Below are 12030 nucleotides of genomic sequence, written 5' to 3' on the forward strand. Positions count from 1 at the left end.
ATTTTTTATTATATTCCTAAGAAATCTTACAGATCATTTTGCAATGCACATTAATTTTTTGTCCCAAGTATTTTTCTTAAATTCTGTTTTTTTTTAAATATTTGGCATTGATCTATGTATTTTTTCATTAGTTTTTGCATGTTATTTCATAAATTTTACCTTAAATTATTGTGTAAATTTACTTTATCTGGCCTTATTATTTAGTTATTTTGGCCTTTATTTACTTTATGCTAAAACTTATTGTGCATTATGATATTCATAGATTATAAACGCTTTAAGATGTACCATTCTTATTCATCTTTTGTTCTTTTGTAGATTTCCTTGCAAATAGTAAATGCTCAATTAACATTTATATCTATGTAATTGGATATAGGCAGATGTTATCTGGTAGTGTGGTCAGTTAAAGACATAAACACGGAGTCATAAATTAGTGACTAAACATGGTATAAATTAGTTCTGTATGTAATTTTGATTTTTTAAATAGTTTTATTTGCTTCATCATAGATTATGGCATAGTATATATATATGAAAACTTATTAAGTTGCTTCTCTAATAGTTTAATATCATGTTTGTTCTTTATCACCATTTCTGTAAACAAAGGCTTTCTTCACTTTGAGAAGATATTTCATAATGTATTTTTAACCTTTCTTTTTAAACTATGGTAAGAACACTTGATATGAGGTCTATCCTCTTAACAAATTTTTAACTGTACATTAGTTCCCTTTTTTCATGGTTTTACTTCCCACAGTTTCAGTTACATTTTGTCAAACACCTTCCGAAACTATTAAATGGAAAATCCCAGAAATAAACAAATGTCATTGTGTGTTTAATCTAAAAGTGATCTTTAGTTTTTTCCTAGTCTTTTTTTGTTAAAAGTGGGTTAAATCATGTTCTTTTTCTTTTTTAAAAAACAAGAGGATTATACAATTAAAATTTATGACAAACCTGTTTAAATATTTTTATTGCTTTTTCATGTCTGTATTTAAAAACAAAAAGAGAGGCATGTTTTGAATATACCTCATGGTGTGTTCAGTAAGATGGGGGTGAGATAGGATGTAATTGGGCAGATGACTAAAGAAATATACTAATAATTTTATTTCAACTCAATACTTTGAAAGTCTAGAAATGATTGCATGTTTGTTTGTTTTTGCATTGCAGTGAATGATTTAGGAGGGGACTTCAAGGGAGTTGGTAAAGGCTCCTTAGCTGCCGATAAGGTTGTTGAAGAAATAAGAAAGAAAGGTGGAAAGGCAGTGGCCAACTATGGTATGGTATTTGAGAGAATTAGACTATTTTTAAATGTTTCCTACAGCTAATGCACACATTGATAATCATTGAGCAAATATCTCTGCATTCCAGTGTAATTATGAAATTAGATTTTATCTAAGTCAAAGTTATTTGTCTACGTATTTTTTATCATATGTGAGAATTTTTAACTCTTGATATAGATTATTTCATGTCTACCTTTTCTATTGCTTACTTAATTTTTTTTTATTAATGAGCACATGATATAATCAATAAATTATTGTAGATGTGTATATGAATATGTTCTTGTTCTTAAAAGACCTGTTTTAGCTAAAAGGTTTTATGTATTTCTGTAGAATAACATTACATTTTTCTTTTGAAATTGTTTAAAAATTTAAAAAAAGTAATATCATGTAAGAAGTGAAATGCCCCCTTTCTGTACTCAACCTCTATATTCCATTATTTACAAGTAATCTTGGTATATGTAACTTCTTATCTTTACAAATACTTGTGTCAAAGTTAGGCATTAAAGTGAAGCCACAAGAAAAACAGCAAAAACAATCTTTACATTTGATGTATTGAGTCTAATAGTATTTGTAAGGAACCTTCTTAAATAGATTTACTTTAAAAAGCTAGCACTTACTAATTTTTCTGCAAATTAAATTGTTTATATGGGCCAGGGATTAAATTAGATTACCAGTGACTTCATTTGGAAATTTTAGAGGAAAAGAAATAGGATATGATTTATTTTGAGAGTTTAAAGGAATAATGAAACAGACATTTTAGTATCTTGTTTCCACATTAAGGGTCTAGAAAACTGTCTTCACCTTTTTTTTTTTTTAAATTTGAATTTTGGTGTTTTATAAACCTATTTTATAAAGATAAAAATTCCAGACCCTCCCCCACTCCCGCCCTAGTTTTGATATGCAATCTGTGTCAATCAGGATTCAGTCAGAAAAACCGAAGCCCCTCTAGGTTTTCCAGGTGTGAGGGTTTCAATACAGAGAATTAGAGGCTAACATAGCCATTGGAAGGGTTGAGGAAGTGCATGTCAGGGAAACTGTCCGTGACCATCTCAGCCTGCAGCAGGTAGTAGATGTGTTGTTGGTTTTACATCTCCTCACGTGATTGCCTGCATCTGTAGGCTTCTACTTTTCCGTGCTTTAGATGACTATCTCTTTTTGACATAGCTAACTCAGGACTATATGTGACCTAAGAAAGGGACTGTGTTTCCTGGATCCTCCCCTGTGATTGCAGAGGATATAGAAAGAGGCAGTGGTGACAGTGAGTTGACAGCTGACACACAACTCTGAGGATATGAGCCCTTCCCCTCAGCTGATGAGCAGAAAACAATGAAACTACTATTTTTGCCAAGCTTTATTTCTTGTGTTTAGTATTAAAAAACAGGTTTATTTTCCACATGTAGTATATAGTGTTGAACATGCTTTTTCAATTTAAATGTGCACCTTCATTTCTCCCTCCCTCTTTCTTTTCTCTCTCTAAAACAGTGGTTCTCAACCTTCTGGCCCTTTAAATACAGTTCCTCATGTTGTGACTCAACCATAAAATTATTTTCGTTGCTACTTCATAACTGTAATTTTGCTACTGTTATGAATCATAATGTAAATATCTGATACGCAGGATGGTCTTAGGCGACCCCTGTGAAAGGGTCATTTGACCGCCAAAGGAGTCGCAACCCACAGGTTGAGAACTGCTGCTCTAAAATAAATAAAAAATTTTAAAAAAGAAGTTAGAAATCATTTTGAGAGATACTACTGAAGTTTTGTACTAATTTCCCTTTCCTCAGATTCAGTGGAAGCAGGAGAGAAGCTTGTGAAGACAGCACTGGATGCTTTTGGAAGAATAGGTGATGTTTCTTTGCTTTTATGGTACTAACAAGGCATGGGGTTTAGCAGTTTTATAGGTAAGGGCAGTCCTGATGCCTGACTGCATTTGAACAAAATAGTAGAGTTAGCTATCCCTTCCTGCCTCAAATCGTGGTGCTCTTTTCCTTCCTAATAAATGTCGTTTGTGGCATTTATTTTTTCCAGAATAGAGCACTTTCATTTGCATTAAAAACCTGTTCAGGCAGATACCCTTTCTTCTCAGCGATTTTCTTACTTGTGTCTGGGAACTTGTCTGCTGCCTGTTGGTCGGCAGAAGCTGCTTCCCATATTATCTTGACATTTTTAAGCCAAACCTCTTTCTAAAATTACCAGACCATCCTTTGCCATTAAATTCTTGAGCTTTAGGTCTGTTACCATCCATTTGCTTTAAGTTGTCATATAATGAGTTTGCTTTTTCTCAAGTCACATTAGTGTCTGTAGCCGTGCCTTTCTCACAGCAATCCTGCACTCCCATAAAAGCTGCATTTCAATACGAGATAAAAAGATATTCACGAAAAGCACAAAATTTTCATGACTGTGGGTGTAGCTGCAGTGATGGCTTCATGAATTTCTTTTTTTGTTTATAATGGTCTTTATGCTGGATTGATTTATCTGGCAATGCAGGCAGCCCCAGTTAGAGCTCTCAATCTATGGTACATGTTAAGTAATTCAACTTTTTAAAATTTAAGACAAGGAATACTTTTCTCAAACCCATTGGAGAAATGGACAGGTTGGGACTGCAGCAAAGCTTCGTGTTTTTTAAAGCCTAGGCCAGTTATTGTATATGAGAGTATGCACTGCTACATCCAACAACTGAACAGACCATAACTTTTCAAAGTTTAAAAACAGATCCAGAGACAGAGAAGCATCGATCAGACTGTCCAACCCCAGAGGGAAGGTAGGGGAGGGTGGGGGTAACGGGGAAAGATCAACCAAAGGACTTATATGCGTGCATATAACCCTAACTAATGGACACAGACAGCAGGGGGGTGAGGGCATGAGTTGGGGAGGTCGGGGGTGGGGGGGGTTATGGTCAGATAAGGACACATATGTAATACCTTAATCAATAAAGAAATTTAAAAAAATAGAATAAGCTTCCCTGTAAAAGCAGCACTGTTGTGACATTTTAACTTTATTCCTCTCCTTCTTCCTCACCCTTTCCTTCAACAGAATCCACACCAACCTCCTCATAATTTCTCTCAAAGGCAGCCATGTCCTCATGGGCCTCAGAAAGCTCTCCTTCCTCCATGCCCTCACCCACGCACGTACCAGTGAACAAAGGCACGCTTGGCCTTGCATCAGGTCAAACTTGTCCAGGCGACCCAGGCCTCAGCAGTAGCTGTGGTATTGCTCAGCGTGAACACAGCTTGCTGTACGTTGGCCAGGTTTCCACCTGATACCACAGTGGGAGGCTGGTAATTAATGCCAACTTTGAAGCCAGTGGGGTGCCAGTTCACACACTGGGTGATCAACTTCGTCTTGATGGTGGCAGTGGCAGCACTGACATCTCTGGGAACCATGTCACCTCTGTACAACAGGCAGCAAGCCATGTATTTATCGTGGTGAGAGTCACATTTCACCACCTGGTTGGCTGGCTCAAAGCACACATTGGTGATCTCTGTTACAGACAGCCGTTCTTGGTGGGCTTTCTCAGCAGAGATTTTGGGCATACGTGGCCAGAGGGAAGTGGATGCAGGGATAGTGCATTGGGTTGGTCTGGAGTTCTGCCAGATCAACATTCAGGGGTCCATCAGATCATCGGAAAGCATGCCTGACTGGCATGGCTCAGTGGTTGAGCATCCACCTATCAACCAGGAGGTCATGGTTCGATTCTCAGTCAGGGCACGTGCCTGGGTTGTGGATTTGATCCCCAGCAGGGAGATGTGTGTGCAGGAAGCAGCCAATCAATGATTCGCTCTCATCATTGATGTTTCTCTCTCTCTCTCCCTCTCACTTCCTCTCTGAAATCAATAAAAATATATATTTTAAAAAATCTGAGGGATTTAGTGATGGAAGACACAATTTGACCTATCACCCTATTCTGGTTAGTATAGGTTGGGTGCTCAATATCAAGTTTTCTACAAGAGATGTAGATGTTCTCATTGTCCACCATGAAGGCATAGAGTGCTCTAGGGTGGTGTGGGTGGTGAGGATGGAGGAGTAGGGCTAACCAGCTGTGGAAACCTGGGGGGCTGAGTAAATGGAGAGCGCCTGCTTGTCACTTGGCATCTGGTCATGCTACAGTCCCAACCTGTTCTAGTAGAGCTACCAGCAGGCATTGCCGATCTGGACACCAGCCTGGCCAGTGTGGATGGAGATGCACTCACATGTGGTTGCTGCTTTGTGGACAGGAAGAGGAGAGGTTGTTGCTTTTTACAGCGAGTCTCTTAGGCAGTTAATGTAAGAGAACTGGCTCAACTTTTTCTTATAATGTCATGACTTTTTGCTGCTTCTTGGGAGCATTTCCAGCACCACTAGTGAGTGGCACTTCATATTGCACTAAAAAATGAAAACATTACTTTTTGCTGCTATACACAATTTGCTGAAGAGAGGAACTTCTCATGAGGAGCGATTAGCATCACATGGCATTTGTTTTTGGTAATCCTCTCCCGAGGATATTTTCTCATTGATTTTTAGAGAGTGGGAGGGAGGGGGAGAGGCAGAGAGAGAGAGAAACGTCGATGTGAGAGAGACACAGTTATTGGTTGTCTTCCACACACACCCTGATCAGGGCCAGGGGAATCGAGCCTGCAACCAAAGTATGTGTCCTTGACAGGAATCAAACCCAGGACCCTTCAGTCTGCTGACTGATATTCTACCCACTGAGCCAAACTGCATAAGGTTTACATGGCATTTTAATTGGATACTTGCAACACTTGATGTCATTGCAAGGTGGCTAGAAAATTATCACAATAGTACAATATATAATACAGTTAACTTTATGCATTTATTTAATTGTGCATCCTTACAGTTGTTTACTTTTCTCTACTGTGAATGGTACCACTTATGATCTGTGCTTGCACATTTTTATAAACTTTAACTTTTTGTAGTAGACTTGTATATATTTTATGATAATAAATGATAAAATAGACTACTGGTATCTACATATATTTTATGTATTCATGACATACATAATTTTCCTTAAGTTTTTAAAAAATATTTCTAGAGTTTGTGGTTTATCTGCAAGTTTTTCACATTGTTGCAAATCTCTAAAAATTTTTCTGATATATTTATGAAAATAAAAATACATATAAGTGGACCCATGCATTTCAAACCCCTGTTGTTCAATAGTCAACTGTATAATAAAAAATCTTCATTTTTAAAGAAGTATTTCCAATATGTCATTTAGTCAGCCGTTCTCTAGATAATCTTCCTGGTTTAGTTCCACACATCTATAGTAATAAAAGTGTAATATGCTAATTAGACCGGACAGCCGAATGACCTTCCAGATGTCCTTCCAGACGACCTTCCAGATGAAGCGGCGACTGTGAGGGCTGAGTCCCTTGCACGAATTTTGTGCATTGGGCCTCTAGTCTATATATATATGCCTTTCCGGTCGCTATGATCCTCATTGACCACCAGGAGGCAGATGCTCAATGCAGGAGCTGCACCCTGGTGGTCAGTGCACTCCCACAGCCAACCTCCCATGGCTGGCCAACCTCCCCTGTTTCCTCCCCATGGCCGGCCAGCCCCAGTTGCCCTGATGCGGGGGGGGGGGGGGGGGGGTGGGGGGGCGGTGGCCAACCTCCCTCGGCCCCTCCCCCTGGCCCGGCTAGCCAACCTCCCCGGCCCTCCCCCCGTCCAGTTGGCCCAGCCGGCCCAGCCCCAATGGGCCCTGATTGCTGGCCAGGCCGAGGGCCTCTAGTTTTTAATAAGTGGTTGATTATTGAATTCTAGAGAGAAACATTATTGCAAACTAGCCCAATATGTTTACAATCTGGAAAACATTATTTTTTTTGTAATTTGAATGTATTCCTTTGTTTTTCCTGTCAAGCATATTTGTTTTTCTAGTCATGTTTGGTTGAGCTCCTAAGAGACATGTTCACATATAGTGACAGAGGAATCAAGACCACAAAGGTGGGAAGTCATAGGTGAAAATAGTTACATGATGGTGGTTCACCTTAAAATATATAATTTCTTTTCATAAGAGGAATACTAATACAATTATGTGTTAAGACATCGGTTTCCTTTTTTTTAAATTCTTTATTGTTTAAAGTATTGGTTTTCTTCCTGGGCTTTTGATTTTTGAGTGGCAAGGAAAAACCCTTTCAGCTTTTAACTTTCTGAGTGAATTTTGTGGTTAAATGAGGAATGGCTTGTGGTTACCCCTGAATCCTAAGAACCTAAGAGTTGTGCAATAGCTAATTATATAAATAAGATGATATAATTTCAGCAGAATGTAGAGATGGAAAAATTTAGATATGTAAGTTTGAGAGCAAAGCCCTGATTCAGTGTGGTACTGGCTGTGGTTCTGTGAATAGATTTTTTTTTCTTTACATATAAAGTTTTGTTCTGATAGCACTCTTTACCAATTAATATGCTTGCTTATATATTTGTGACCTGGATCTTTTTATATTGCAGATGTTGTGGTTAACAATGCTGGGTGAGTATTTATTTTTTTCATTTTTAGTAATGTGCATACAAAGTTTTTTTATTTTTAACTGTATACTCCTTCCCTACACTAACCAATATAATATCATTTTTTTAGAATTCTGAGGGATCGTTCCTTTAGTAGAATAAGTGATGAAGACTGGGGTAAGTTGTTTTTAATACATGTCTCTGGAATACTAGTATACCTGTCCATTTAGCCTTTTAATATTTGATAAATTTCTACATTTAAGAAAAAACTTGCTTTTATCTACTTCTGCTAATGTAAGTAATGCATAAGCTTTATACCTGAAAATGATGAACACTTGGAAACAGCTGATTTTTTTAAACATTTGAGAAATTTTAAAAAATTTAAATCAGTTGTCAGAAGTTATTCAAAAGGATTTTGTGCCTGTTGATTTGTTTTTCCCTTGAGAGATTGTCAGCATTTCCTAGCAGTATTAACTCTTTCGAACAGCCTGCATCATGCTTCTCTGGCTGTGTGATTCTTATTTCAAGAGCAAGAACAGGATATGGAAGGTAGCCCGGGGCACTAAAAATGATGGAAATCTTAGTAATGGGTAGGAAAATCTAGATGTAATTTTGAAGCTTCTAATAAGTAGGAAAATTTTCCATTAGGAAAGATTGAGTTTAGATAATGAACAAATCACAGTTAGGAAAAAAATGTTTTTTCTGTTCACTCTTCTTTGCCCTTGCTTTCATTGGCTATCAGAACTAAAACAAGCAATGATGGCTGAGACAGTGACAGGCATGATAACTGAGGTGAATTCTCTCATCATTTATAGTGTGTGCTCCTGAGGAATATGGCCACAAGTTCTGTTGGAAGAAGCAAAATATATCTTTGTGACTTAGAGTGAAGCAAAGAAGGGCTTTTAGTTTCCTCTTCCCTTGTAGGAATTGGAGTAAAAAAGAAGCTAAGATAAGATTTGTTGGCAAAGGGGGTTTATGTTGGCACTTTCTTTTCAGCTCTTGTTGGACTGGGATGTTTCCTCCTCTGGTTTCATCCTCAGCTCACCATCCTAACTACTACCTCCCTACCCCCTTTAAATTTCTTTTTTTCACTCTTAACATTATTCTTCTAACATATACATGAAAACATTTAATGAGACCCCCAGATTGAAACAAAAATAAGAATGGTTAAAAACTTAATAATTAAAATATCAAATTATATATAAATAAATTGAGTTAAAAATTAAATCTACAGGTTTTTGTCTATCTGAACCATTCCCCAGGTTGTCTATTCATTAGATTAGCATTCTTTCTCACTTTCTCCGCCCTCCCTCTTTTCTCTTATTTTCTATCCCCCAAACCCCCAATTCTCTCTAACTCATTTATAAACCCTGGGAAAAATAGGGATATATACTGAGCATTTGTAAACATTTCTTGATGATGAACTGTGTGGTTTGTGATTATGCTTTAACTAATGTTTGTGTCGAGTCCCAACTATATATGTAAAGGTAGTGATTTTTTATATAAAGTAGGCATAAATTAAAGATGGCATTGTACCATGCTTACCTGTCATGGGAAATACCATGATCACCAAGGTGTTTTTCCCAGGGGGAGCCTTATCCATTGCATTCTGCATATGCTGACCCCTGCGATTTCCCCAAATGTGGGAAATTCGACTGCATAATTTGTGGTAGTGGAGGACTGTGTTCTCGCTCACACCTATGGAAAAAAGATGTCATTGTATTTAGATATGTACAGGGTTTCAGTAATTTTATCATAAGTGATAGGCAAAACAGGTATTGGTTTTTCCTAACTGGAACAAAGGCAAAAATATTTACTCAGTTGATTTTGAATGCTAGGTTTAAAATGAGTTTATAAGTAAATCATTGCTTATGTTGACTCTGAGACGTCTGTTGGAATTTTTGACAAAATATATACTAAAAATAATTTCTTGTTTTAGATTTAATCCATAAAGTTCATTTGCGGGGCTCATTCCAAGTGACCCGGGCAGCATGGGATCACATGAAGAAACAGAAATTTGGAAGGTAGAGTTGCATATGCTTTCCAGGGGGATTAGAAATGTGTGTGGGTTCTTCGGAGCTCCAGTCGCGCAATTGGTTAGTGCGCGGTACTTATAAGAAATGTGTGTGGGTTCTTGTGTAGAGGGAATCATAATTGCTTTGATATTGAGGAAAACATCATCATATATGTGTGGGCTTTTTAGGTGTAGTTTTGGCACATACCCTCTCATTAAATTGGTCATTTAGTTATAGATTAGCTGAGCTGGACAGCTTTATGTATTTTTTTCACCTACTTTTCATTATTAATGATTTTTCTGCTGTGCTGATATTTTAGCCGTGTAAACATTGAGGACATACCTGTACTTTATTCTCTAACCAAAATATCATTTTGTGTATCCAGTGACTAACTCAGGAGAAATGAGTGGCTGTTTCCTGTTAGTTGGTACTTGTGAGACATGAGGTAGTCTTTATAAACTGTTTAGGAACTCTACAACTCTCATAGTTGCATCTCTGTGAGTACTCAGAACGTGGTAGAGCTAGTAAATTTGTCAGATTGGGTGAGATGATGAGATGGCATTGTTTTAATATGAGGCATTTAATGTTATCCAGAAAGGGAGAGGGTCAAAGTGATGAGTACTGAAGAATTAGAACTGCTTTATCTAATATTTCTTACTAAAACTTTAACATATGTATTGCCAGTTTATTTTATGTTTATAAATATTTATTGTTGTTTTCAATAGATAATGAATGAACATTCTTATAATTGAATTTATTTGGTTCTAAACAGGGATTCTTTTTAAAACAGTTAAATCTTATAGTTGAAGTTTGAGAGATTACTTTTATTATTATTATTATCATTATCATTTATTTTTAATTTTATTTATTGATTTTAGAGAGTGAAAGGGAAGGAAGGAGAGAGAGAACCAGTGAGAGAGAGAGAGAGAGAGAGAGAGAGAGAGAGAGAGAAAGAAAGAGACATTGTTTTGCTGTTTGACTTATTTATGCATTCATTGGTTGTTTCTTATATGTGCCCTGACTGGGGCAACCTTAGCATATTAGGATGGTGCTCTAACTAACTCAGCTACCTGTCCAGGGCCGAAATTAATTTTATTATTACTATTGTTTTAGGTATATGCATCATGATTGTAAGAATCTAATGGCAATATACAGAGTTGTTTTTGACAGGTGTAATAGTACTGAAAAGAACGAAAGACATACAGTTGTAGCATTATAAAATCATAGCAAAGATGATATTGGGGGATTGATTTTCCTTTTAGGATAATTATGACTTCATCGGCTTCAGGAATATATGGCAACTTTGGCCAGGCAAATTATAGTGCTGCAAAGCTGGGTCTTCTGGGCCTTGCAAATACTCTTGCAATTGAAGGCCAGAAAAACAACATTCATTGTAATACTATTGCCCCTACTGCTGGATCACGGCTGACCAAGACTGTCATGCCTGAAGGTAAGTAGCTTAGATTTTTCAGTGCTGTTACCCACAAATCTGTGTGAGGTGAGCTTTGCAAAAGTATTTAATTTTCTGAATAGTTAAAAAATTATTTTCCTACAGTTTAAAATAGCATTATGTATAATGTGTGTTCATTACAAAAATTTTAGAAAAGCACAAGAGAAGGATTAAAAAATGAGCCATAATTCTACCACACTGAGATACACTTTCATTCTTTTTCTCTGTGTAGGTTTATACAGTATACATAAATATATTTTTTATAGAACGTGGTAATAGCATTCTTACTGTTTTATAATAATAATAATTTTAAAAAATAATTAATAGAGTATTGAACTATTGGTTGTTTAGTAGCATGTTGTTTAGTCTCCATGTGTTTGTATTTTTTCTAGATTTTTCTTGTAATTGATTTCTAGTTCCATGCTGTTGTCAGAAAAGGCACTTGATATGATTTCAGTATTCTTTAATTTATTAAGACTTGTTTTGTGGCCAAATGTGACATATCCTGGAGAATGTTCCATTTGTATTTGAAAAGACTGTATTCTGCAGTATTGGGATGAAAGGTTCTGTAATATCTATTAAGGCCATCTGATATAATATGTCGCTTAAGGAAAGTGCTTCCTTATTGGTTTAGTGGTGATGAACTTCTTGAGTTTTAGCTTCTCTGGGAAACACTCCTCCAATTCTGATTGATAACCTTGCCCCACAGCAAGGTCTGGGATGTAAGTTTTTCCTTGTCATCATTTTAAATATCCCTTCTGGCCTATAAAGTTTCTACTGAAAAATCAGTTGATAGCCTTATGGGGTTTCCCTTGAATGTGACAAGTCAGTTTTCTCTTGCTACCTCTAAAATTCT

At 36.7% G+C, this 12030-nt stretch overlaps 1 protein-coding gene and 1 non-coding gene across 2 annotated transcripts in view; both read left to right on the forward strand.

The window, feature by feature from the left end:
• HSD17B4 (hydroxysteroid 17-beta dehydrogenase 4) overlaps positions 1-12030 on the forward strand; it is a 71584-nt gene that overhangs the window by 6923 nt on the left and 52631 nt on the right. The window contains exons 3-8 of the mRNA XM_036309056.1: positions 1159-1266; positions 3053-3112; positions 7713-7734; positions 7840-7886; positions 9649-9733; positions 10987-11174. Of these exons, the coding sequence (XP_036164949.1) occupies positions 1159-1266; positions 3053-3112; positions 7713-7734; positions 7840-7886; positions 9649-9733; positions 10987-11174 (510 nt within the window). The remainder of the gene's footprint in view (positions 1-1158; positions 1267-3052; positions 3113-7712; positions 7735-7839; positions 7887-9648; positions 9734-10986; positions 11175-12030) is intronic.
• On the forward strand, positions 9247-9410 carry LOC118657159. The gene has a single exon (XR_004967892.1). It is a non-coding gene; the product is annotated as a U1 spliceosomal RNA (small nuclear RNA).

This window comes from Myotis myotis, unplaced genomic scaffold (genome assembly GCF_014108235.1).
Source record: "Myotis myotis isolate mMyoMyo1 unplaced genomic scaffold, mMyoMyo1.p scaffold_m19_p_5, whole genome shotgun sequence".
NCBI lineage: Eukaryota > Metazoa > Chordata > Mammalia > Chiroptera > Vespertilionidae > Myotis > Myotis myotis.